The following is a 26,906-nucleotide window of genomic DNA, read 5'->3' as shown; positions in this document are numbered from 1 at the left end:
TAGGTATATATAAAAAATGTATAAACATGTAGTTTTACTTTTAAGTAATATTTCAAATTAGTTAACACTATGAAAAAGGAAAATCTTAAGGATGATGCTCATAAAAAAGATACAGAATATTTAGGCTTTTAAAAAATTCAAAATAATAGAATATTTCATTTTTAGGAATACATATGATAATAATATAACAAAAATATATTATATGGGTTATACCGAAGATAGAATTTTTACTCAGAACCTTAAAAATTGCAATTTTGGGTTAATTGTCTTTATTGAGAGATTTGACTAAAACTCCAATAATATGATGGGAGGATTTTAGTTTTAAGTCTCAATATTTATTAATCCAAGTAATATCTTAAATTGGTAAATAAAAATAAAGAAAATTGTTAGAAACATAAAATATTCATATCTAAAAAAAATAAAAATAAAATATAGAGTATTTATATTCTAAGCAAAAATAAGGCATCAAATAGTACAAGAATATATTATTTGGATTATAGCAAAGATGGAATTTTTATTCGAGACGCAAAAAGTTGCAATCTCGAGTTAATTTTCTTAGATGAGGGATTTGATTTAAACTCCACTAGTATGATGGGAGGGTTTTAATCTTAAATCTCAATAATTTAATCCAAATAAATATTTCTTTAAAATATTGATAAAAAGGGATATTAATAAAATGAAAAAAAGCATAAAATAGAAATGAAAAAAAGAAATAGTAAAATGATAAATAATAATAATAATGAACAATATGGTATAAATAATGATTAATATTGAAATTCATAGGCTATCGCGTTCCATCATTGCATTATTCAAATGTCATTAGCTTCCATGTAGATATATTTTGTATGCGAGTTGAAGCACCGATGATGGGACTTTTCAAGAAGATTGCAAAGGCTAATTCGCTTTGAAAATTCCCTAAGTGAAAGAATATCTTTAAATCCCACCAATGTAATGAGAAGGCTTAGAGAATGTTTTTCAATAGAAAGTCTCTACTCATATTAGGGTCTGTATTACATGAAAATGCTTTTACCCGCAAATGATTATATTGATGATGGAATTTGCTTGATAAGCTTGCAAAGGCGTGTTTTTCTGAGTAATTCCCAAGTGAGAGAGTGTCTCTTAACCCCACCAATATAATAGGTGGATTTGAGAAATATTCCCAATAAAATATTTTCATTTGACATTTTATTGAAATTTATACCATGCATTTCATAATTACATCATGTGCACATCACATCCATAAAACCGAATAATGGACTTTAGGTTGCAAATAAAATAAAAAACGGAATAATAAATTGTGATTAAGGGAAATAGGATAAAAATCAAGAATTAAGGCAAAGTAAGGATAACACATAATTAATTGGTACCATTCTTTGAATGAGTGTCGTGAGGGTGCTAATACCTTTCCCGAACGTACCCATACTCCTGAACTCCAAAATTGTTTCGTAGATCGGAGCCTATTTTGTTAAAATGAACTTAGATTAAGCTTAAAGTAACATTTTAAAGAAAGATACTCAAATAGGAGGCCAATGGCAATTTGACAAAAAAGATTGGTAGTGACTCCATTCCATGTATAACAGTTGGGTTTCCAAACTCGCACGTTATGACACAAACAATTTGTTTTTATCACATTGAACCTTCTTTTTTGAATCTTCAATCAGAAAGGTTAGGCTACCACTGTTAATAATTTCTAATTAATGGGCTCTAGTCCCATCGTCTTGAATATTCAATAACTTGCTTTTAGTTATTCCTTCTGTTAACGAATCCACAATATTCTTTGAAAAAAGAATGTAATCCAATGTGATTACTCCTTTTTTTAATTAAACTTATAATTGATTTTTGCCTCAAACACAAATGTCTCTTTTGCTTATTTCAGTTCTTTTGTTTACATTTCGCAATAGTCACTTGATTATCACAATGAAGGCAGATCGTAGTAATTGGTCTTTCAATAATTAGAATATCTATTAATAAATGTTTAAGCCATTTCGTTTGTTGTGTCGTCGCACTTAGAGCTATCATTTGAGATTCCATGGAGGACCGAGAAATACATGTTTGCTTGGAAGATTTCCATGCAACAGCAGCTCCACCTAATATGAAAACATATCCTGTGGTAGCTTTAGTTTCATCTAAGTCAAATATCCAATTTACATCACTGTTGCCTTCGAGCACAGCGAGATAACTTGAATAGTGTATACGCAATGATATAACCTTCTTTAGAAATCTCAGTATCCTTTCCAATGCTATCCAATGATTTATATCAAGATTACTGGTATTCTACTTAACCTTCCCATTACTTGTGTTATATCAAGTCTCATAGGATTTGAAATATATATGAGTGTACCAATAATTTGACAGTATAACAATTGAGAAATAAGCTTTCCAACATTTCTCTTTAGTCTTACATTTGGGTCATAAGGCGTACTCACATGTTTACAATTATATTTATTGAATTTCTTCAATATTTTCTCGATATAATGTGATTGTGTAATTGTAATACCCGTAGGACTTCATAAAATCCTTACTTCCAAAATAACATCTGCCTTTCCTAAATCTTTCATGTCAAAGTTATTCAACAAGAAATATCTTGTCTCTTTAATAATACTCATATTGCTATCAAAGAATCATCAACAGACAAACATAATATGACACACCCAAGGTTTGTAAATTTAATATAGACACATTTATCAAAGTCCTTTATCAAAAATTCAATTGACAAGATGACTTGATCAAATTTTTCATGCCATTGCTTTGAGGCTTACTTTAATCCATCTAAAGATTTCATTAGTTTACGAATCTAATGCTCTTGACTCAGTATGACAAATCCCTCGGTTGTTCCATATATATTTCTTTTTCTAACTAACCGTTTAGAAATGTGGTTTTAACGTCCATTTGATGGACTTTCAACTTATACATGCATGCCAAAGCTATAAGCACTCGAATTGTCGTCATTTTTGCTATTGGAAAATAACTGTCAAAATAGTCAAACCCCTCATTTTAAGAATAATCTTTTGCAACTAATCTTGCCTTGAATTTTTCTATGGACCCCTCTAGTTGAAGTTTCTTTTTAAATATTCACTTACAGCCAATAGGTTTACACCTCTTAGGCAATTCGGTTAGAACCCAAGTTTTACTATTTATTAAAGAATCCATTTCAACATTTATGGCATCTTTCCGAAAAGAAGTCTACAAATGATGTGGCCTCCTTGTATGTTCAAGGATCATCTTCCATTAGATAGGTATAAAAATTGTTTTCAAAATTTTTCTCTACCTTCACTCTTTTGCTTCTTCTAGGACCTTTCATATTGATTATATCTCCTTCCGCTTGCTCAACCAAAATTGGAGTGCATTTAAAAGATATTGATTTATTCACTTTAATTTTCAAAGGTAAAATATCCTCAAAAAATACATCTCTCGATTCTATGATAGTGTTGACACTTATATCAGTCATTTAGAGGTGACACTATCTTGGGAATAACCCACAAGAACTCTATCAATAGTTTTAGGTCTCAGTTTTTCCTTTTAATTTTCACTTTTGCCAAGCACTCTTACATTCTTAAATAATTTAAATTGGGTTTTCTCTTTTTCCATAATTCATATGGAGTTTTGTCTAATTTCTTTTGAGGAACTCTATTTAGAATGTGACATGTAGATAAGAGTGCTTCATTCCATAAGTTTTTTGATAGTCCGAAACTTCGGAGCATGCAATTTACCATATTCAATAAAGTTCAATTTTTCCTCTTTACCACACCGTTTGATTAGGGTGTGTAAGGGGGGGATACTTGATGGATAATTATATTCTCATTACAGAAGTTTGAAAACTCTATAGAATCATATTCTCTTCCCTTATTTGAATGAAGAATTTTGATTCTTTTTCCTTTTGATTTTCAACTTTATTTTATATGCAATATACATAACTAAAGCCTCATCTTTTATTCTAATTGAAAAGATATAACAATATTTTAAAAAATCATCTATAAAAATAATAAAGTATCTCTTATCATTCATAAAGTAAACTTAAATGTCACAAGCATCGCTATGTATTAACTCTGAGATTGTAGATTTTCTGGTTACAGATTTAAAAGATTTTTTAGGTAATTTAGATTGAACGAAAATTTCACATTTTTCATGTATTTTTATGTTAGATTTGAGTATAAGATCCAAATTCATCATTTTCTTAATGGATGTATTATTAATATCCCCTAAACAACTGTGCCATACATTAGAAACAAAAACAATATTATGACGAGAGAAACTATTATTACTTTCATTACCATAACAAACAACATTCAATACATTTAACTTGAAAAAACCCTCGGACACATATCCTTTATAGACAAAAGACTCATTTCTACTTATTACAACATTATTGGACTCAAACAATAATTTATAACCATATCTAATAAGAAGAGAGCCACTAATCAAGTTCTTTCTAATGTCGAGCACATGTTGCACTTTATGAAGAGATAAGGTATTCCCAAAAGTCTATAATAAATCTATCCTTCTTCTCCTTTCACTTGTGCAATTGTAGAATTACTCATGTTCATGTATTTTTCATCAATGACTTAATATTTTAAAAATATGGATTGGTCAGCACAAACATGGATATTAGCACTAATATCAATCCACCAATCGGTAGATTCACACATTAAATTGACCACAGGAATGTTTGAAACAAGTCATTTGTCATTCTCACTAGTCACAACATTGACTTATGAGACTGATGTCTCAAATATTTTCTAGCCTTTATGAAGTTGACAAACTCTTTCTAGATGACCCAGTTTTCCACAAACAAAGCAACATCTCTTTTTTTTTTTGTTAACACTAGATGGTTGTTTACAAAAATTATCTTTTGGAAACTTCTTTTTTTCGAGTTTGAATTTTTCCTTTATACAATGTTTACTTTGTCCTCAAACTCATAGGACAATTTATCCTTGTCTCTCTGTTTTTCTTCAATTTGAAAAGAAACAATTAAATTGTCCATAGTCAAAGTATCACACTTGTATTTTAAGGATAAAGTATAAGATTTCGATTTTGGAAGAAGTTTTTCAAGCAAAGCACTTACATGAAATTTTTCACGCATTTCAACTTTTCTTTGGTTTAACTCATTAATAAGAAATTGAAAAAGTTGTGCTTGTTCCACAACAAATTTATTATCAGTCATTTTGAAGTCCATATATTTCCCTATAATGTAGTTATCAAGACCTTCAAGCTCTTTATCATAATTCTTATCTAATACTTCCCGCAATTCACATGTAATTTTTGTAGTGCAGAAAATATTGTAAAAATTACTAGACAAAGTAGACAATATACGACCATGACAAAGACAATCCTTATCTAATTGTGTTTGTGTGCTTGTGTTCTTAGTTAAGTTAGAACCAAAGTTTTGATTTGAAGGATCAACAAGACCGGGATTTTCATTTGAAGAACAATAGGATTGGAGATAATAGAATGAAGTTCTAAGGTTGTTAACCAATAACTCATTTGATTCTACCATCTACGAAAGTTTTGCTTGGAGAATTTCTCTAGCTTTGCAGAAATTTGTTTTCCAATAGAAACCATTTTTTTAAATGCAAAAAACAAATCTACTTGGAAATTGTTGGAATCTATACTTGAAATAAATGAAGAAGAACACACAGAGAAATAATAGAGACTTAACTTAATAGCACCCGAGCATTTGGCTCATTAGTTGGTGCATAATCCCCCTGGCCTTAAGAGTAGAGTTCGAATCCTCCGTCCCCCAATTATAAAAGAAAATAGAGACTTAACAGTTAACAACAAAAAGAAATAAGAAAGAGTTTTAAATGTGAAAACCGATTCAAGGCATGCTATGGAAGGCACTGACTTCAGAGTAGATTCCTTTCCTTACCTTTGGTGCAAATAGCAATTGATATTGTCCTAGTCCTAAATATTCATTTCCTTACCTTGGTGCAAATAGCAATTGATATTGTCCTAGTCCTAAAATACAACGAACCACTCAAAGATCTTCTAATATATACTTAAATAGAAAATCTAGCAAACTCGTAAATCTCTCAACTGCTCTTGAAGGAATTTTAGAATGTAGTAGAATAGAATTTTTGTAAACACAAAATGCTTAGAATAATCTTTTGAGAAAGAGGGGATTAGGAGAATTCATGAAATTAAAGATATTAAAGATGAAAAGTGCTTTTCAACAATGAGGGAATGGGTAGTTATGGATAATAAAACATCACCAACGTATCTCTTTATTATACAGACACATCTATTCATTAAGTAAAAATATATATTCTTTTAATTATCAAAGAGACATGTCTTTCTACAATTAAGGATCATCCCTCTTTATGGACACATTAAATTTTGAATCACCAAAATAAAATAAAAAGCCAACACCCCCCAACACACACACACAAACACAGAAGAAAGATCTTTATAATGAGTCTATCCTTTTAATCATCCCTTGAGGAGTTCTAAAGACTGACATATAAAATAAGGGCAAAGAGGACAAAGCAAAATAGTTCAATAAATTCACAAGAGAACCAGTTTTTTTTTTTTTTTTATCTAGTACGCCCTCTGTTTAACAGAATCTTCTGGGAGTCAAAGAAATTTAAAGGAGACACAGAGAAGGTTGAGCCGTGGTATGGTACTGCATATTCCGTTGAAAAAATCACTACTTTGATGATTCAGGTTTGCTGTTGATCTTACCCATTATATTGTTATCTATATTTTTTATAATTAAGTCTCTAGTAATTTGTTTAAAAAAAATTCTTTAATAATAGTAATGAATTCAGAATTTTGCATAAGAAATGACTAACAGATAATTAAAAAATATATATAATAATAATAATAATAATAATTAAAAATTGAGGAATAACGGCTCTCACCACTCGTCATCACTTTGGTTCTACCGGTGTCTGCTAATTTAATTTCATTAAGAGAAATGTCCTTGATTGAACTTTTAATTTGATTGCAGAAATGGATGTCATCAGCTCCAAGTGATAATTTGCAGCTACCAGCACCAAATAAGTTCATACCCACAAACTTGTCTCTTAAGGTTGCGCAAGAAAAGGTTTGTTGTAATCGTCTTTATCGATCCCAACTCCAGTCACTCTGATAGAGCAATAAATTAATCTTTAGATGGATCCCATCGAGCAGGTCAAGTTTCCAGTTTTGTTAAGAAAGTCATCCTATTCAAAGCTCTGGTACAAGCAAGACACAATGTTCTCCGTGCCTAAGGCATTTGTTAAAATAGAATTCAACTGTCCCCAAGTTAGAAAATCTCCTCGAGCTGAAGTTCTTGGCAACATTTTTGTACAGTTATTGCGGGATTACTTGAATGAACACGGTAAATTACTAGTCTTATGCAGTTTTGGTTTCTTGCTCTTTTCTCAACACTCAAAAGCTCCGTCCCCATTCTTGACAAAAGCCTTGTCTTATCCTCTATGCTTCAGCTTACTACGCTGGAATTGCTGGCCTTCATTATTCTATATCACGCACAGATAGAGGTTTTGAGGTAATTTTGCTCCGCTCATTTTCCATTTCACAGTTGTAATATAGGCGTAGCTATTGGTATTTGGTAAAGCCTCGATTTAATTCAGGATATTTTATATAAAATCTCAACGTATGGTGGTAATATTGACAATATTTTTTATTATTTGGAAAAAGAAAGATGTGAATCTAACTATTTGAGTTGAAATATATATATGTATTTATAATATTAAATTAAATATTCAAGTATATTATTATGCAAGATTTTGAAGAAAGGAGAATAAAATTATATGATATCATCACATCCTACAAGCTACATGTAAATGTGCAAAATTTAGCAGGATAGGTGCTCGAATCACTCCTTAATTTGAAAATTATGATCTAAGACTATTTTATTATTAAAAATTACTAAAGTAAACTAATTTCTTGCTCATTCTCTAGATGTGTTTGTGCATGCACATGTCCAAGGAATGTAGAATTAGTATGCATCATTTCTTATATATTTTCTAATATGTTGTATGTTCCTAACTTAGTGGTTTTCTTCTATATATAGGTGACAGTGTTTGGTTATAATGACAAGTTGAACACTCTGCTGGAAACTGTCGTTGATAAGATCGCAAATTTTGAAGCGAAACCCGACAAGTTTTCTATAACCAAGGTAATGATTGAAATTTTAGCCATCTTTATATAATCTCATGATTTCTCTCCTTTTATTCCTTCACTTTTCCCTGTTAATGATATATGAATTCAAAATAAAACAAATAAATCATAAATGAAAAAAAGAAGAATTAGGAAAGGTAAGAAACCAAGAAATATTTTATTCAATTAATTATAGAAGCCAGGATCGACAATCAAATATGACATTAATCGGCGTTACAAACACGGTAAATCGTAAGCTAGCACTAAACATAAATCAATGTATTCTAGCCGATTTCAAATTCTCAAGCACTTTCTTGACAACACTATCTAATTAAGATCAAATTTTTATGGCACTATGACGTCGTGCTACAGTAACAGGATATGATCAACTTAGCTACAAAACTAAGTCTGTAGTGATATAACGATCAATAATTAATTTTATAAAATTTTGATGTAAAAGATTTATCGAAAGAACAATTATAAAGTATATAACTCATGACATTTTTGTTAAGTGTGAGCGATAGTTTTATACTAAGTCACTAATTGTAGGAGATAGTATACAAAAGAGAGAAATTTAGAAGCATATACTTTTTATATTTCATAAGAATTCTTACAAACTTAGAAAATTAAGAGGTGCCTCTTACATAAAGAAGGAATTTCCTTATATAAGCACTCAAGAGTTACACAAGGACACAATGTTACTATTCATTATATGGGCGAAAGTAACTCGACAAGACATAAAGAAAAAGCTTGTATATTTAATAAAGTAGATTCTAAAATAAATATTAAAAGCAAGTAAATTTCGTCTTATAGTACAATTTTTTTACATGGCACAATTGTCAAGGTGACACTTCTCTTGATGCGCTTTTCTTGTCTTTTGATGAAGGCTCGTTTGTGGAGTACAACAAAAAGACAAACGTCATGCCATTTAATGTAAGACAGGCCAAGCACGCATATTTAACATGTCACAATTAACATACTTAATCACACTGATACACTTAATTCAAAATATTTTAATCTAAAAATTTCCTTAAGCGCTGTCATTTAGGAGGTCAAGATGAGATTTATTTGCTGTTGGAGTAAAATCATATCCTAAATGTTCAAGCCAATTTCGATGGGAGACCATAAATTTATTGTTCAACGGGAATGTTTTGGTTCATAGTGTTTGGTTGAGAAGCATTACAAGATGCTTGGCTAGAATTGGCTATGGCAATGGCAATGGGTGTTTGTGATTATCTAACTTAGTTATATAAAATTAGGATACTCTATAATCATGTTCGGTAGGATTTGAATAATAATTTTATTACTTGTATCGAGATCGAGTATCACTTTTTAAGTACTCGATATCTAAATTTGATTAATTTTTTTTAATTTTATATAATTAAAGATAAATTTATATTATTAATTAAATTAATTCATGAAATTATGATTGTTAATTAATTTGTAATATTTTTTAATACATATATGTTATATATTGTGTTAATTTGTAATGAATATAATTACTATTATATTATAGGCTTTTAGTATATCTACTTTAAATATAAATATATTTACTTTTTATTTTATATTAACGTTATAAAAATGATAACTTATAAAATTATTAATAATAATATATATATCTCTATTTATGTAAACTTATAAGATATATACTTAAAGAGAAGTTGTGATATTAGAATAGTTTTGAAACTTAATTATTTTTTTAATTGCATGTAATTAAGGACAAATTCATATAGTTAATTAAATTTGTAATGTTGTTTAAGTTGTTGTTTGGATATTTGTTTTAATTATTTAAGTTGATATTTGAGATATTTGTTTTTGATTATTTAAATTTAAATTTCATTGTTTGTGTGCTTTTGTAAATTTAATTATCAATAAATTATATGAAATACGGATGAAAATATTATTATATATAGATATGAGTATATATGCTAGTTCGAATAATTAAGTACCCATAAAGAACATTTTAATAATTTTTTTTATATAATCAATTTTTTAAATGGATTCAGGTAATTATCAGATAGTGATTATATATTAAGATTCAGATTAAGATAATAAATTTAAATAATATTAGAGTATTTGTAAGGTTCAATATCTTATTTATTAATTGGTATCTTTATTTGAATTGTTTCTTTGAGTGTTTGATTGGGCCCCATCTTAGCTCATTAATGAAGAAGTCATTTTGGTCAGAGTAATCACTGAAGTCAAACGGGTCTTGGGTGTCTTCCCAATAGATGCTTGGTTTTGGCTGCGGCTCCTACATTGGTGCTGGCTACCAAAATGGGTTCCATTCAGGTGGTTTGAGGCAAGAGAGGTTGAACTCAAAATTCCAATGGATTGGCTTGATTGTTGGGTTCGTAAATCGCTACTTATGCGTATCTATGTTGAGCTACCTTACATAGTCGTTTAGGTAGTCATTTCATGGTGCAGTATCTTTTGAATGAGTCCATAACTATCTAGACATGCCTATCCAGCAACTTTGGAAATTCCAAAATTTTGACTAACTTTAAAGCCAATTAAGGTTTGCAGAGCTTTCAGCACGTTTCAACTTAACTGCTCCAGATTGGTGTTGACCATGGTTGCAAATTCACATAAAAAAAAAAACAGAAATTAACTTCTTGGCTTCGTAGCTAATAAAACATCTGATATGAAAAGTATCATCATTATGGCAAGTATTAACTGTATGTGTTTATAACCTTTTGTTTTGTACCTTTCATGTTGTTTCTTCTCTTTATCAGGAAATGACAACAAAGGGCATTAACAACTTCAAATATGAAAATCCCTCTCTGCTGGCTATAGAGTACTGCTCATTAATATTGAGGGATATAAGGTGGCCTTGGAAGGAGAAACTTGATGTTTTACCTCATTTGGAAGTAGAAGACCTTGTCAAATTTACTCCTATTATGTTCTCGAGGGTTCTTTTGGAGTGTTTCATAGCAGGTTCGTTCTATGTTTCTTTCCCATGTTGCATTAATATAAAAGGAAGAAATCAAACAAAAATTTTATATTATATTTTATTATATTATACATATGTGTATGTGCACAGACACACACACACACACATATATATAATTTCTCTAAAAAAAATAAGTTAAAGCTTTATTAGAATTGTCCATGAGACGACCTGAATTTTTTTTTTGAAAAACAGATTTTATTATTGACCTATATAAGTTAGTATGTCATAATAAGTCTTGAACTGTGTTAGTCTAAGACTTTGTGGGCATAAAAAATCTAGCTTTGGTGAAACATAAGCTTAAACACTTGCAAAAACAAAGTGGCTGCTGAAAAAGCAATTGGCAGCACCAATCAAATGCACATCCTTGTAAAATTCCTTCATAGCTCAAAAAACAGAAAACCTTTCCAAAGGACTAGTGAAGACCTAAATATGATGATCAAAAGATAAAGAAAACGAACCGAAGCTACTGAAAAAACTACACCTAGAACAAAACCCAACAACAACTTAAAGAAGCACAAAAGAAGCTTGATTGCACTACTATGCCAACACCATTGTCTTCTCTCCCGTTGTCTTCTTTAGTTTCCAAATGCTTTTCTCAACTTGCCAAACTCTTTGAAGATTTAACCACACCAAAATTCCTCTATGATCTAACTTGCAGGTTGTCCCACTTTTTCCTCTAACCATACAAAAGGCCAAATCATCGATAGGGTATGTCGAACCCTAAACTCAGCTAATAAACAAAAAACCAAACAGAAATTCACAACCCCACAACATTAACCAAACCATATAAATAGCAAATTAAAGAAAGTGCAAAAAAGGGGAAACTTTTTAACTCATAAGGGTATTTTCTAATCAAAAATAGATCATCAAAGCCAAAAGGCACCTTTTTTTAACAAAAGCTCTAAGTGAACATCTTCCATGGGCCGCCACCCTTGTACTTGTCATCCAGGACAAGGCACAGCTACTCATCTTGAACTAACAACCTTCTTTAACTCCCATTTTTTGAATCCAACTCAATAATTCGTGATATCACCTCCTTTTTGTTTTTTAAGAAATTTATTCATAACTTTTTACTCAATTCCCAAATCTCTTCTACCTCTTTTATGAGTACCAAGTTTCATTTACTAATTTTTGCATTTGACTCATAGCCTTCACCAATTCCACTCTTCCTTATGCTACATTATCCCACTTGTTCTTCGTTCTTCATCCTTCTTTGTTTCTTTCTACTGTTGCTTGACCTCGCTCTTGAAGATGTTGTTCCACTCATCAAATATCCCTTCTTGCTTTCATTCTATTTCTCCCCCACTTCAACTTCTGCATTTTTGTTCACTTACCATCACTAGCAAATACCTAGTAGCACTACTTTTTCCCCCTCTTACTCTTAAGTAACTTAATCTTCCCTCGTTCCTCTTCAACTTTTCTGTACAATCGATCATTATCACCTTCATCTCACTCATATTCCCGAATACAAATTTCCTTATTTTCTCTACTTTCCTCTATTTCTTCCTCGGATACCCTTCTTTTTGTTTTTCTCTCATCTCAGTCTCACTCTTTTGATCACTTTCATCGTTCTTTCCTTTTTCCATTTGATTTTTTCCTCTACTTTCTCATTTTAATGGCGTTCCCTATGCGAGGCCGTTTTTTGTTTTAACTTGAGCATTACCCTTAAGCCATTTTTTCATCTCATCTGATCCATTGATTAGGTCATTACTCTAAGCCTTGCCTTCAAATTTCTTTCTAACCCTTAAAAAGCCCACATCATCTTCCTTCAACCTACGTTCCACATTGCTCTTATCTGTGCATAGGCTTAATTCTATGCCCTTTATTGTGCATGGGTTTCTCATCTCTGAGCTCCAAACCCCATAATTCAACCTATGTGGACTTTTGTCCTTTCTTTGTTCATTACCATTGAGCCCCACAAGACTTGACTTCAAGGCCCTTTTCTTTGCCATTTTATATTCCTAACTTGACTCTTCTCTAGTTTCCTCCATTGACTTCTATTCATAGTGTTTTGTCATTCCCAACAACTTTCTATCTTGACTCTCTTTCTCTATTCCAAAATTATCTTCTTTCTTCTCCCTTTTTTCAGTATTAAACTTGGTGAGTTAGCTTTTCTCTGTTCTTGTATCCCTCTTTCTCCATGCTTTTTCTCTTCTTCAGTACCATCCCTTGTTTCTATCAATGTTTGGTAGCCTATAGACCACATCTTTTGAGAACACTTGTTGATGCCCATTGTCTTTTGTCCCTTTACTTCTATATACTCCTTTGAGCTTTTTTGCAAAAATCTCTAGACCCTCTATTTTTCTCGCTTGACAATATTTGATCTTTAGGTTGTCTTATTCCTTGTGCCCTCTATTCAATGACACTTTCTGCCTTTTTCTTTCCTTTCCATCATCACTACTATGACCCATCTCTACATGCTTATTCTCTTCCACAGATTGAACGATTTCCTTACCTTTAAAATAGCATTCCAACCCACAATTCCTTTCCATCCCCATTATAGTTACTAGGATGTTGAACACTTGACCTTTAACCTCTACACTCACCTTACTAGGATGGTTTGCTCTACTTTTAACCTTAACAGGCACGAGTGCTTGATCAAACCTCTCTAATTTATAGGTGCTTTTATCAACTCCAATGAATTTTCTCCAACAATTTTGCAATGACTTTGAAGGTAGTGAGTGCCAAACTTGTAAAGGGATTTCACACAATCTAACCCAAATGCCAATTTCTCTTTCTCAACTTGCATAAGCTACTAGAACCATTAACTTCAACCAAACCTCAAAAAGTTCCATATAGCACTCTAAGATTGTTTTCATCATTCCTTATTCCTCCAATGTTAGGAGAACTATCGAGCCTTCTAGTATACTTACCCAAACATCAATCCCTTCATTAGCTAGCTTCGTTTGCATCACATTTCATGCTATCTTTTTCTTAAAGCTCCCCATTGCACTGCAACTCACCCATTCCATCTCTTCATCTGGGATGGTTGCTTGGACATTAACAATCTTTTGATCCTTCTTTTGCTCATCTACTTGATGTGTTTGCTTTTGTTCTTATTTCCCTTCAATTTTTTCTTTACCCACCATAGCCTTTAGGCCTTCTCAAGACCTTTCTCTCTTCTTATTAGATCTTTTACCTCCCCTTTACAACCATAACCTTTTTGGTTCTTTCTTACAATAACCTCCTTGAAAGTTTGACCATCATTCCTTTAAGTGCTTTGTTTCCATCTTGGTTCTTCCTTAGTGCTCATTCTCGCACCATTTGCATTGTTCTTTAGTGGTTCATTTCTCTTAATTATGAGACGTCTTCCATCGATCCACTAGTGGTTAACCCATTTGATTGCATTCTCTAGTTTATGCTTTTCTGTGTACCTCACAAATGCAAAGTTTGCTGCTCCCTTAGGTGGCGTTTTGATATTTTATAATGTAATGTGATTACAAGTAATATGATTGTTAGTAATGTGATTGTAAGGAAGATAACATTGCAGTGTTTAGTATATAAGCAAAATAATGATTAAAATGCAAAAAAGATGATATTGCTTTGGTTTACAAATACTTTACTAAGAATGTAATGTCAATTTTTAAAATTACTCCTATTTATTAAAATGTAAGTTTAATATATTTGTATTTTTTTATTATTAATTTTTTTATAATGTGATATCTTAAATATATTTTTAATGTCATATATATTTTTTTATTTCTTATTATAACCTTATATATTTTATTTTTATTTTTTAATATAATTTTTTATATTATATATATTATCTTAATTTTTTCTTTTAAAAAGTAATATAAATTTTATTACAGTCACCATGACTAATGAGAATAATAAAAAGACATCTCCTGAAATCTATATAAAAAACAAATTATAACATTGAAAATGTTTTTAACAAAATAACAAAGTTGAAAGGTAAAAATATTTTTAAAAATATTGTAAAATGCAATACTATCTGATTGTATTGTAATCTTACATTGTAATGGTTTGTTGTAAAAACAAATACTGTAATGTAATTTAATTAAACACATTACAGAGAATGTGCTACAATTTTTCTCATACCAAACGCTACCTTATCTTATAGACTTCATTTAGAAACAAACTCATTGATGACCCTGACAAACTCTTCAAGCGCTCCCTTGATCGCTGATCATGGTGTTCTCTTGCTAAGGTTGTCCACAAAGATGGAATACAAGCTACCTAGCCAACGTGGATCTCCCATCTATAATAGGATCCTTAAAATCTGTCTATCACTCACCAGTTCTCTGATAGCCTTATCATCCCATCTTCCTAGAGAAGAATGATGACCCAAATTTATGCTTTCTAAAGCCAAGTTCAAGCCCAAATTGACCTGCCAATTTAATTGTTATATTATTATTAAAATAATAAAATAATATTTTATATCAATATTTTAATTTTTTAATATATTTTAAAAAATTAAATATAATAAAAAATAATATTTATTAATAAAAATAAGTTAATTGAATCAGGCTCAGATCTAAAAAAAAAAAAAAACAATGCCCCAACTCAGCCCATTGATACCTCTAAGCTTTTTAAACAATTTCATGATTTATGGTTTTTTTTCAGCCAATGGAGATTTATAAAATGTTCCAAGAATACAAAACCCCCAAGTAACAAACCAAAAACTAAACAGTTAATTCCAATGTGTGTGAGTGGTAGTTTATGAATCATGTTTTAATAAGAGTCTTCATAATATATTGAATTTGGAAAATATATACACTACGGATGTGCCTGTATATTGATATAATCACACTGTTCTTTCAATATATATATATAATCACATTGTTGGTTTTGACATTAATTTTTGCTTGTTAATTAGGAAACATGGAACGTGATGAAGCGATTTCGATAATTCAACATGTTGAATCCATTTTCTTTGGAGGTTCAAACCCTAAATGCCAACCATTATTTCCATCCTTACATCTTACAAATGAAGTTGTTAAATTTGGAAGAGGCGTGAGTTACCTCTACTCTATTCAGGGCCTAAATCCAAATAATGAGAATTCCGCCCTACTCCATTATATTCAGGTAATTATATATATCTATATAATTTTGATCCCTTCTAGTTACTACTAAATTATCAAAGTTTAACATTTCCTATAACATATTCTTAGCTTTCTTGTCTCTTATTGCTATGGACCTTTAAAATTTAGCTTTAAGCTTAACTTAGAGTTTTTTTTTTCTTTTATGCTAGAATATTCTCGCAAAGCTCAGCTACCCTGTTAATGTTTTGTTAATAAAGAAAATAAGAACGTACATATGGGAGGGGGACATAACCTTACCTCCGAATTTACATAAACACAAAAAAATAAAATAAAATTAAAGTCTAAAGAAGATCTTACTTTATGTGCATATTTTTGAATGCTACCGTAAAGAAAAAAAAACCCTTTCTTAAGAGATTCTAAGAATAGTGAAAAATGGCAATAAAAATAAGAATAGTATAGCTTCAAGCTTAACTTAGAGTTAATTAATTGAAACTCTCACAAATGGGGCATAATAAATAACAACTTTATGAAATAGTATATTTCTTTTAATTAATTGTGAAAACTAAGACTACATTTAATTGTTACTTTTGTCACCTACCTTTACTTATAGAAACGAAAAAAAAAAAGCATTTGGAATGAAATTAAATATTTAATATTTTAAATATATTTTAGAATTTAAATTCAGTCAAATTAATTTTATTCGTATAATAATGTCCCCAACTTGGGTAGGGATCCAACGCTTGATTTAAGTTGGGGTAGGCTCGTGACTAAGGATAGCAATGGGTACCCTATTACAGGGTACTTGTAGGTATTCGACCTAGTTTTATAAGATTAGGATTCTCTATAGTCGAGTTTGGGTAAGGTTTGGATAGTAATTTTACTACCCGCATTGGGTTCAGGTAGGATTCAATTACCACCCCTTAGGTACCCAATACCCGAACCCGATTATATTTTTTTTAATTTCATATAATTAAAAACAAACCAATATTGTTAATTAAATTAATTTATGAAGCTATGATTATTAATTAACTTGCAATATCTTTTAATATATATACTCTATATATTGTGTTAATTTATAAAAAATATATTTACTAATATATATAGTTTTTAAATATATACTTTAAATATAAACATATTTACTTTCTATTTTGTATTAACGTTACAAAAATTATAACTTATAAAATTATTAATTATAATACGTCTACCTTTATTTATATAAACTTATAAAATATATACCTAAAGAAAAGTTGTGAGATTAGAACAGTTTTCAAATCTAACTATTTTTTTTAATTTCATGTAATTAAGAATAAACCCATATATTTAATTAAACTTGTAATGTTGTCTAAGTTGTTGTTTGGATATTTGTTTTTAGTTATTTAAGTTGATATTTGAGATATTTGTTTTTGATTATTTAAATTTAAATTTTATTGTTTGTGTACTTTTATAAATTTAATTATTAGTAAATTATATGGAATATGGATAAAAATATTATTATATATAGAGACAGGTATGAATTCGGATAATTGGGTATCCATGAAAAGTATTTTAATAATTTTTTTACATAATTGAGTTTTTAAATAGATTCAAATAATTATCGAGTAGTGAGTATGTATTATGGTTCGAGTTAGGATGATAAATTTAAAAAATATTTGAGTAATTGTAGGGTTCAAGTATCCCATTTATTAATTGGGTTCGAATTCGGGTATTTCAAAATTAGCGGATACCTTATTCATTGACATTCCTACCCATGAACCTAGCAGGTCACCTGACTGTCGATAAATCTAGAGATAACAAAATACATGATTTAACTTTATATACATTTTAATAAAATTACTTTTATATGATTAGTATCACATTTTAACTACACTTGTCTGCGTTCCGAACTCTGTACCCAAAAATCTCAATTTCAACTCGTGGAATGATAGGAAAATAATTCATAACTTATAAAATGATAAGATATATGAAAGAGACTTCTTTTTGTGATTCAAGGTGCGATGGGTTTCATGATATGTACTAAGAAAACCATCTTTACATTTTTAATTAACTAAATATGATTTTGTTTTTGATCATCGTTTACTTAATTATACTTTATAACAACTTTTGCATAAGAAAGATAGGAAAAACAAAACACAAACCCTTAGTGATAAGCAAAGAAAGTCTAATTTTTTCAGCCTCAATATATCCATGGTTATATAGCTGTAAATCAAGGAAAAAAAATGAATTGACGCTTATATATATGTGACGTATATTAATTGTGGAATTATACACCGCTTGCAACTAACGAACTTTAAGTTAGATTATTTTATTAGATCATTATCTTTACTTAATCTATACTTGCCCCATTTCCCTTATTCAATCTCCTATATATTGTTTGTGTTTTTTTATTTGTTTTAAGGTAAGGCTACCATTTTATCTAACTTTTCATGCAATTTTAATGTGAATAGTGTTTGGATGTTAGGTTCATCGAGATGATTTTATATTGAATGTGAAACTTCAGCTTTTTTGCCTTATTGCAAAGGAACCAGCCTATCATCAGCTTAGTTCTATTGAGCAACTTGGGTACATAAATGATTTCTATAGAAGGTATAAGAATAAATGTAATCATACATGAATGTTATACTCCGATTTGACTTTCATTTTTCATTTTACTATGTTAAAGTTGATAATACATGTTTTTATGCAATTGAATTTGATGTTCAATAGTTACTATTATCAAAAAGTTAAAAAAAAGACACGGAGTTATTTGCATTTAAAAATGGCCTACAAATATAATTTTGGGAAATCTTTAATATAAATATATATATATATGTATATATATATTTATATATATTCAATTTGAGAAGCAAGAAGTTTATCTTTCGTTTTACTAATTTTCTCTCATTAGGATTGATTTTGGAATTCATGGAGTGGTATTCCTTATTCAATCTACAGTGAAGGTACGTAGTGTGGTCCTTTTTAATTTTGTTTGTTTATACATGAGTTTTTGGTAGTAGCTTTCTCATCCTATATTTTGTATTGCTTTAAACTTGGATGGATGAAAATGAGAGGGGGGACCCTTGTAATTAACTTATTGCCTTAATTACATTGCTTAATTTTTTAATTCATCTTCTAAAGAGCTTGGGCATTTTTAACAGAATCCAAGAGACATTGATTCGAGGGTTGAGGCATTCCTCGAGATGTTTGAGAACAAAATTAATGAAATGACCAACGATGAATTTAGGGTAAGATGGAAAATTTTCAATTGCACATAATGATTGTTTTCTCTATATGTAGTGGACATTGTTTTAACGAACATAACAAAGGTAAAAAAATCGGCTCTAGCCTACATCGAAGAAGTCTAATTAAGGTAATAATTTGTGAATATGGTATCTTAAGCAGAAAAAAGAGAACAGGTAGCTCTTTTGTTTTCTGATATTTTAAAGTCTAAATATCAATATGTAGTTAATTTTTTTCAGATATAAGTACGAAACAACTTGTAGGATATATGGTAAGTATAATTCAGGGCAAAAATTGTAAATATATTTTAAATTAGAAAAAGGAAAATGAACTGCCAAATTACATGTGAATGTGTTCTTATTATTGGTTTTCTCATGTTTGAGAATTTGTTATTGCATTTCTTAAGTTTTATCCTTTTTAATTGTGATATGTTTAGAACTATGCATAAATTAAGTCAATAGTTAAGAAGTTAAACATAATTCACATAAAGTTTCCATATGAAGGAAATCATTCTTTCTTTATTCATAACAGCTAAATGTTTTGTTCTCTATTCATGAAAAAGCAAAAACTGTTAGAATTTTCCATAAACGTGAGTTGCCATTAATTGAAATTTTGATTTAGTCTTAATGGAAACATGTAAGTAAGTCTAATTAAGTTAGAGTGGTCCAGATTTTATGCATCTCATTTGAGCCAGTGTGGTAGACGTTTTATATAGGCCTCAATCCAATGGAACCCATGATGAAGGATCCTATCAGGGTTTTATGTAAATATGGCTTGGTCTCCACTTCACTCCTAATGCATGGATTTTATCCATTAAGAGCTGTCTAAAGGAGGAGAGTGAAGAGAAAGACCTTAGCCCTAACTTAGGAATTTGTCCTAGCTTCCATTTGTAATTAACAATGATTTTAATAGCTCTAACAGGTATGTTACATTATTTAATTATGTGGTGTTCTATCTTCCATATATGAGATCTGGGAATTAGTTTACATGTGGTTTAGAACGGTCATATGCGAATTTAGCATTTATTTAACATTTATATATGTTATTTGTCATGAATTTGCTAAGTTTGGAAGGAAAGCTTTGGACAGTTGAATATTTATTTTTCGAGTAAATGTACTTGATTAATGCATCAAATATTTCTCTCAAATTCTTATGATTTTAGGTTACTAACTTTTTCTTTTTAACTTACTGTATAGAGAAATGTAAATGCATTGATTGATATGAAACTGGAGAAGCACAAGAACCTACGGGAAGAATCTGGATTTTACTGGCGGGAGATTATCAATGGCACCCTCAAGTTTGATAGGAGAGAAGCCGAGGTAAGTAACTCTCTTTAGATTTTTACTTATAAGTAAAAGAATGAACAAAATCCGTTTCACTTTTACTGTACGTGACATTGTCAGGAACAAAATACATGTAGGTGATTCAGAGGCTAATTAAGATGAAAGTTTTGATACATGATATAAATATTTTAACTAAAAAATAGTTGTATGATCTTACAATTTGTATTTGAGCAGGTTGAAGCATTAAGACAGGTTACACAACAAGAATTCATTGATTTTTTCAATGAATATATAAAAGTTGGTTCACATCGAAAGAAGACACTAAGTGTGCGTGTATACGGAAAGAAGCATCTATCTGAATACAGATCAGAGAAAAGTGAACCACTTCAACTGCATTCCCTTCGAATTGATGATATCTTGAGTTTTAGAAGATCACAACCTCATTATGGTTCGTTTAAAGGAAGCTTTAGTCATATGAAGCTATAAGTAAATTAAGAAGAAGGGATTAGATGGATTCGGAGCCAACCCCCCTGCTGATCAACAACTCAAAACAGAAATAATGTTTGGCAAGATATATATATATATATATATATATATATATATATATATGTATGTATGCATGTATATATTTTCACATCTTATCGACTCCCCGTCCACACAAACATCTTTGTAACATGAAATGCCAATTTTATGCTTATGGCTACACTTAGTCGTTAATTATCGAGTTGTTTACATACCTTTCAAGGATTAGGCTAACCATATTTAAAATGCAATAGTGGCAAATCAATCCATGTTTTTTGATAACCAAGAACATTCTCACTCATGTCAAAGGAGTAAATCTTGTATGGTGAGCTTGAGCACATGCCAAATGACTATAAGTTCCTCCACATTGGGTCTACACAGTCCATGCTCCTTCACATATACAAAAGCTTATGCTAAAGGAACATTTTTCCCTAACGATTAGTCTATGCTTTCACATGCTTAGGAAAAAAAATATCAATGTTTTACACATGCTAGAAGAATCCCTTTTTTGGACACATAATGTGTCTTATCTTTTCATATATCCACAAAAGCCTATGTTCATGAACATGATAAGGAAACCCCTTTTTTTTTCTATGGGAAGCCTTAATTTATGCATACACATACTTTTTTTTTCTCAATCGAAAGGAGATTATATTAATGAAAAAGATGAAAAATATTTGATGACCGTCCATGCATGCTAGAGTATAATTTGTAATACAAACAATGAAAACAAGAAAAAAATACAACAAACGAACAAAAGTGTTGTTGGTCTCAATGGAGTTTTAAAGAGAGGTGAATAGCACTTTTTTAAAAAATCTGAAGGAAACTCCTAAAGTTGAAAAAACTTTTGAAGGAAGTTAAAAACGAGAGTTTAAAACTTGCTAAGGCAAAAAGACACCAAGAAAAGAGAGGGTAAAGAGACATTGACAAAATACAAATATTTATGATGGTTCGGCATGGTTTGGTCCCCTTGACCTACATACATTACCTTGATTTTCCAATAAAGGACTATATAACTTTATTATATAGAGTTATTTGGTCATATTTTGGACTTAAGTAGCTAAGTCTTTGAGATTCTAGGTCCAAAATTTTAATATTTTAGTAATTTTCTTAACAAAGTTAAATGCATCTTGGGTAATTTAATTTAAGTTATTTTAGTTTAATTTTATGTTATATTTCTTTAAGTTACTTTAAGTTTAGTTATTACTTATATCTTTTATTGTTTTTGTAAGAAATTTTATGAAATGGCTTTATTTGATGATAATCCGTGCAAATATGTGATAGCTTTATTTGCATATGTTGAAGTATTTTAAGCATAACTTTTGCTACAGAAACCCAATAGACGTGATTCTTAAGCTATTGAAAGATAATAGACAGGGCTACAACTTTCATGTTTACCACTTTACTTAGTTCAGGTAAGATTGAGGTGTAAATAACATTGGAAGAGACTAGATTGTTGTAGTTTCTACACAAGGCAACGTGTGTAGGTGAAGGCTACGGCCTTGACTTGCTCAAGGCTGCGATGCCAAGAGGCAGTAGAGCACCATAGTAAACTAGAGATTGGAGCGCCATGGCGTTAGTGATGATCCATGCTCCCAATCATCACTTGAGGGTATGGTGCCGCAGTGTGACTAAGGTCATAGTGTTGGATGTGTTTCCAAAAATGTGTTTTTACAGGATTTTAATTCTAGGGTTTTTTTTAGGAGTATTTAAAGGGCCTTTTTTAGAGCTTTTCGAGGGGAGATAGAGAGCAACTATTCTGGACAAAAAAAGGTTAAAAGTAAAGCATGAAAATAAGAGAATTCAAGGAAGATTTGAGATTTAAAGGCTTCAATTCTTAGTTTCTCTCTCTACTTTTGTTTTTTTCTTTTTTTTTTGACTTGGATTAATGGTTAATCTTCTTTGGATGGTGTTTTCTATGGATATTATGAAGTAATTTACCTTTTCTAGTATTATGGTTGAACTCAACATGTAATTTGGATTTTTAATTTCTCTTTTGCTTATTTTCAATGGAATATGAGTTGTTAATTCCAATTTTGTATTTAATGCTTCTAATTTCTTGATCACTAATTAGATTGATTTGGATATCTAAATAAAACTTGACAACGGGAGTTTAGATTAGGCCATCAATAGAATAGCATGTGTTCAATATCACTTAGTTGATTAGGTGATTTGATTTGCATATAAGATAGACATATAACTATGTGCTGCATGTAGCCAAAATTAAAACACAAACTTAATGAATTTGTCTTCAAATGAATTTACATAGATATATAGTGAATTAATTGAGATAGATATTTTTATGAGCATCTTGATAGAGACATGTAGATAGCTTGAGACTTTAGGTTAACAACTCAATTTATTGAATAAGTTTAGAGAGAGAGAGAGAGAGAATTCAAATGAAATGTTGACGGATATCATAATCTTAGGCTTTTAATCAATTGCTTTTCTAGTAAATTTTGTCATTCAATTATTAGTTTTAGTTTGTTAGTTCAAATTTCTTTTAATTAATCATTTAATTTTGATTACTTGGATAAAATTAGTTTCCTAGAGTTTTAGTACTTAGCTTAAATTTGTGCAATTCCTTGTGGGATTGGACATTCTATTTACCTCTATATTACTTGTTACGATACGTACACTTGCGTGAAATAAATTTAACAAAAGGATTTCCAACCCAACTTCACTAAACTAATAGAATTGACAACTTTCATCAAGATTTTACTAGGTGAGCTTCTAATCTAGGCTCAAAACTCTTACAAGATTCCCTAAGCTTTCCTAAGCTTAGTCTACCCCTTTGAGTGTTTCTCACACTCTAAGTAAACAAAGATTACAGAAAAGATAAAGTATAATTGATCACTTAGCTGATATAAGATGTATAAAGTTAAGCTTAAAACTCTTTTACAAAGATAAGAGTGAAGCACAATAAAGAGAAAACTCTAAGATACCTCTAAGCTCAATTCTTGCTCTTGGAACATTTGCTTTTGATTTTTGATTGTTTGGGACATTTTTTATACATAGAAGGTGAATTCTAGCCATTAGGGAGAGGCTAGGTAAGATTTGCCCCTTTTTTTTGTCCTTTTGCGATACTTTAACTCTGGTTAACTAGCTTGTTTAATCGATTAAAGTGAGCTTTAATCAATTAAAGTCTTTATGCACTGTCTCCATTTTCTTCATGTTAATCGATTAATCTTGGCTTTAACCGACTAAAACTTCTCTGTGTCCTCTTTAATCGATTATTCTAATTTTTAACCGATTAAAGTCTTTCTGAATTCAAATTTTTTCAAGTGGTGCCTTCCAACGGTCATCTTGTAATCAATTATTAATCTTCCTTTTAACCGGTTAAATTCCTTATAAACCCTTGTTAATCGATTAAACCTTATGTTAAATGAGTAATATTCACTTTAAAGCTCTAAAGTGCCTTCTATTGCTACTTTAATTGATTAAACCGTATGGTTGATTGATTAAACCGTATGGTTGATTGATTAAAGTGTTCATGAAGCTTTAAATCCTTTTCCAAGCTTATTAATCAATTAAACCTTGGTGTTAATTGATTAAACTTGTTCATTAAGTCCCAATATCTCTTCAAACACCTTTTTAATCGATTAATCCTTGTGTTAATTGACTTAAATCTTCTTTGAAGTTCTAAACCTTTCTTCCAAGCTTGATTAATTAATTAAAGTGTTATGTTAATCGATTAAACTTCACAAAATACCCTTTAACTTGCTTGAATCACTTTTTTTGAACTTGAAACTTATCTTAGGGTATTTGGGGTGTAAGATATACAATAAAATACCAATTTTACCCTTACACACTCAAGTAACATAGTTAGACTTGAAGAAAATGAATGTTTTATTATCATAAAAAACATATGGAGTTAACAATCTTACCTTTTTTTTATGATGACAAAACACCCCTAGATTTAAGTGTATAATGTCTTTAAAGTATGTTAAGTATGTTCATAATTTATTCACTATTGCACAGAGTAATGTATGAACACTTTAAGTATATTTCAAAATTTTGAAGTCTTTTATGCAAATTGGGAATTGCTCCACCTTAATGAGTGCATCTAATTTTTTTTAAAAATTTTGCAAGAGTTTCCCTTATAATTAGGGCTATCCCCTTGCATTTCAAGAAAATTTACAAGTATAGGCAACTTCAAATACTCAATTGCATACCACATTCATATTTCAACATAATTTGCATATTCAACATATCGAAAATTAACACAATTTGCATATCCAACATATCCACAATTGTAAAGCTTCAAAAGGTTAAAAGTATTTAAATTAATCACAAGCACCTATGTAGCTTTTCTCCCTTTTTTGATTATCCATTTTTTTGTCATAATCAAAAAAAGGGTTAAAAATAAAGCAAGGTTAATTCAAATGCTTTCCTTTTTTACATAAAAAAAAGAAGACTTTTTACAAAATGTTAGAAAATTAGAAAGTAAGACACCTTAAAAACAAATGAATTAAGTAATGATTTGAAATCAAGGGTCCTGAGGTGAGGTTAGTTGGTTTTGGGGTGAAGCTAATGGGGTGGCTTTAAGTGGGTGGGAAGCGACTGGTAGGTATAGTAGGCCAAGTTTTAGGTCTTGATAGATATGCTAGAGTGAGGTTCTTATGATGGTGGCCTCAATCTCTTCCAAGGTGACCTTTTGCTCATCTTCTTCAGGTGCCTCTTCTCGAACCTTTGTTTCCCTACCTCTAAAAGTGTTGCCTCATAAATTCTTTCTTCATTTTCCCACTGGAAAAGCACAAGATTTGCTGAAATTAATTCTCAAACTAGATGTAACTTCGAAACAGTGGAGAATATGTCTTAAAAAAGTGGGACAAAGAGGATCCAAATCCATAAAAATGATAGTATTGTTGGTGTAGACACCTTTTTTTATATATATATGATATAAAAATAATATAATAATAAAATATAATAATAAAAAAACCAAAAAATAAAAATAAGAAATAAATTAAAAAATAAAAAAAATGGATGAACAGGAAAGGACTAAGCGTGTGCTCGGCCCCTTCCCCAGTCCATCATTACAGAGCATGAATGCCCCTGAAAGGCAGCAAGATTTGGGGGAGGAGTGGTCACCTTCGGCTACCAACCCCTTTTGTTTGCCAAAGCATTGTGAAATCATGCTCAGAAGAGCATGATTTCACCTCTGGATTGTCCAAATTTTTGGACAATCTAATTCTTAAAAAAGGGGGGGGGGGGGGGATTTAAAAAAAAAACCTAGATAAAAAAAAAAGGACCGAACCTTTAAAAAAAAAATCAAACCCAACAACAACAAAAAAAATCCCATTTTTCTTCAAACAACCGAAACCTACGAAAAAAATAAAAAAAATCCTAAGTTTTCTAGCAGCCTGATCCACAAAACCACAACACAAAAAAAAAGAGAGCAAAAAAAAAAAAAGGGAGATCCGCTCGGCCAGATCTGGTTGTATGAGATCTAACCGGCGGTGAGAGACCAACGAAGAGAGAAGGGCGAAAAGCCAAGAGGAAGAGAGCAAGAAGAAAAAAAAAAGAAAGAGAAGGGAATGAGAGACGTCGGCGGCAAGAAGAGAAGGAGAAAAGCTTCTGCCGACTACAAGAGAAAGAGAGAGAGAGAGAGAGAGAGAGAGAGAGAGAAAATTTTAGAAAAAAGGCAGAGAGGGTTGCGGCTAGAGAGAGAAAAGAGGGTAGAAAATGAGAAGAGAAGAAAAAAAAGAAAGCTTAAATACTTAGGTTTAGGGTCTTCAAAACGACACCGTTTTGGAGGATTATAAGCTGCCAAACAAACACTCCAAACGGTGCGTTTTGGGTTCAGTTTAGTGGACCTTTGAAGTCAGA

The 26,906-nt window shown here is 30.5% G+C and overlaps 1 protein-coding gene across 4 annotated transcripts in view; it reads left to right on the top strand.

Moving 5' to 3' along the window:
• LOC18598944 (insulin-degrading enzyme-like 1, peroxisomal) overlaps positions 1-21,272 on the top strand; it is an 85,125-nt gene extending 63,853 nt beyond the window's left edge. For 2 of the 4 annotated variants that reach the window (XM_088806218.1, XM_088806220.1), the window contains exons 15-28: positions 6,558-6,660; positions 6,947-7,042; positions 7,129-7,318; positions 7,425-7,486; positions 8,015-8,119; positions 8,987-9,033; positions 10,288-10,450; positions 10,836-11,037; positions 15,891-16,099; positions 18,515-18,639; positions 18,941-18,992; positions 19,191-19,277; positions 20,469-20,591; positions 20,790-21,272. In XM_088806218.1, coding sequence (XP_088662344.1) covers positions 6,558-6,660; positions 6,947-7,042; positions 7,129-7,318; positions 7,425-7,486; positions 8,015-8,119; positions 8,987-9,033; positions 10,288-10,450; positions 10,836-11,037; positions 15,891-16,099; positions 18,515-18,639; positions 18,941-18,992; positions 19,191-19,277; positions 20,469-20,591; positions 20,790-21,041 — 1,816 coding nt within the window. In that variant the 3' untranslated portion in view covers positions 21,042-21,272. The remainder of the gene's footprint in view (positions 1-6,557; positions 6,661-6,946; positions 7,043-7,128; positions 7,319-7,424; positions 7,487-8,014; positions 8,120-8,986; positions 9,034-10,287; positions 10,451-10,835; positions 11,038-15,890; positions 16,100-18,514; positions 18,640-18,940; positions 18,993-19,190; positions 19,278-20,468; positions 20,592-20,789) is intronic. The other 2 variants (XM_088806219.1, XM_088806221.1) reach the window with 2 other exon arrangements.
• The last annotated feature ends 5,634 nt before the right edge of the window (positions 21,273-26,906 follow it).

The sequence above is a fragment of the Theobroma cacao genome, chromosome 5, assembly GCF_053813885.1.
Source record: "Theobroma cacao isolate CCN51 chromosome 5, ASM5381388v1, whole genome shotgun sequence".
NCBI lineage: Eukaryota > Viridiplantae > Streptophyta > Magnoliopsida > Malvales > Malvaceae > Theobroma > Theobroma cacao.
This window is presented reverse-complemented; position numbering and strand designations above follow the sequence as displayed.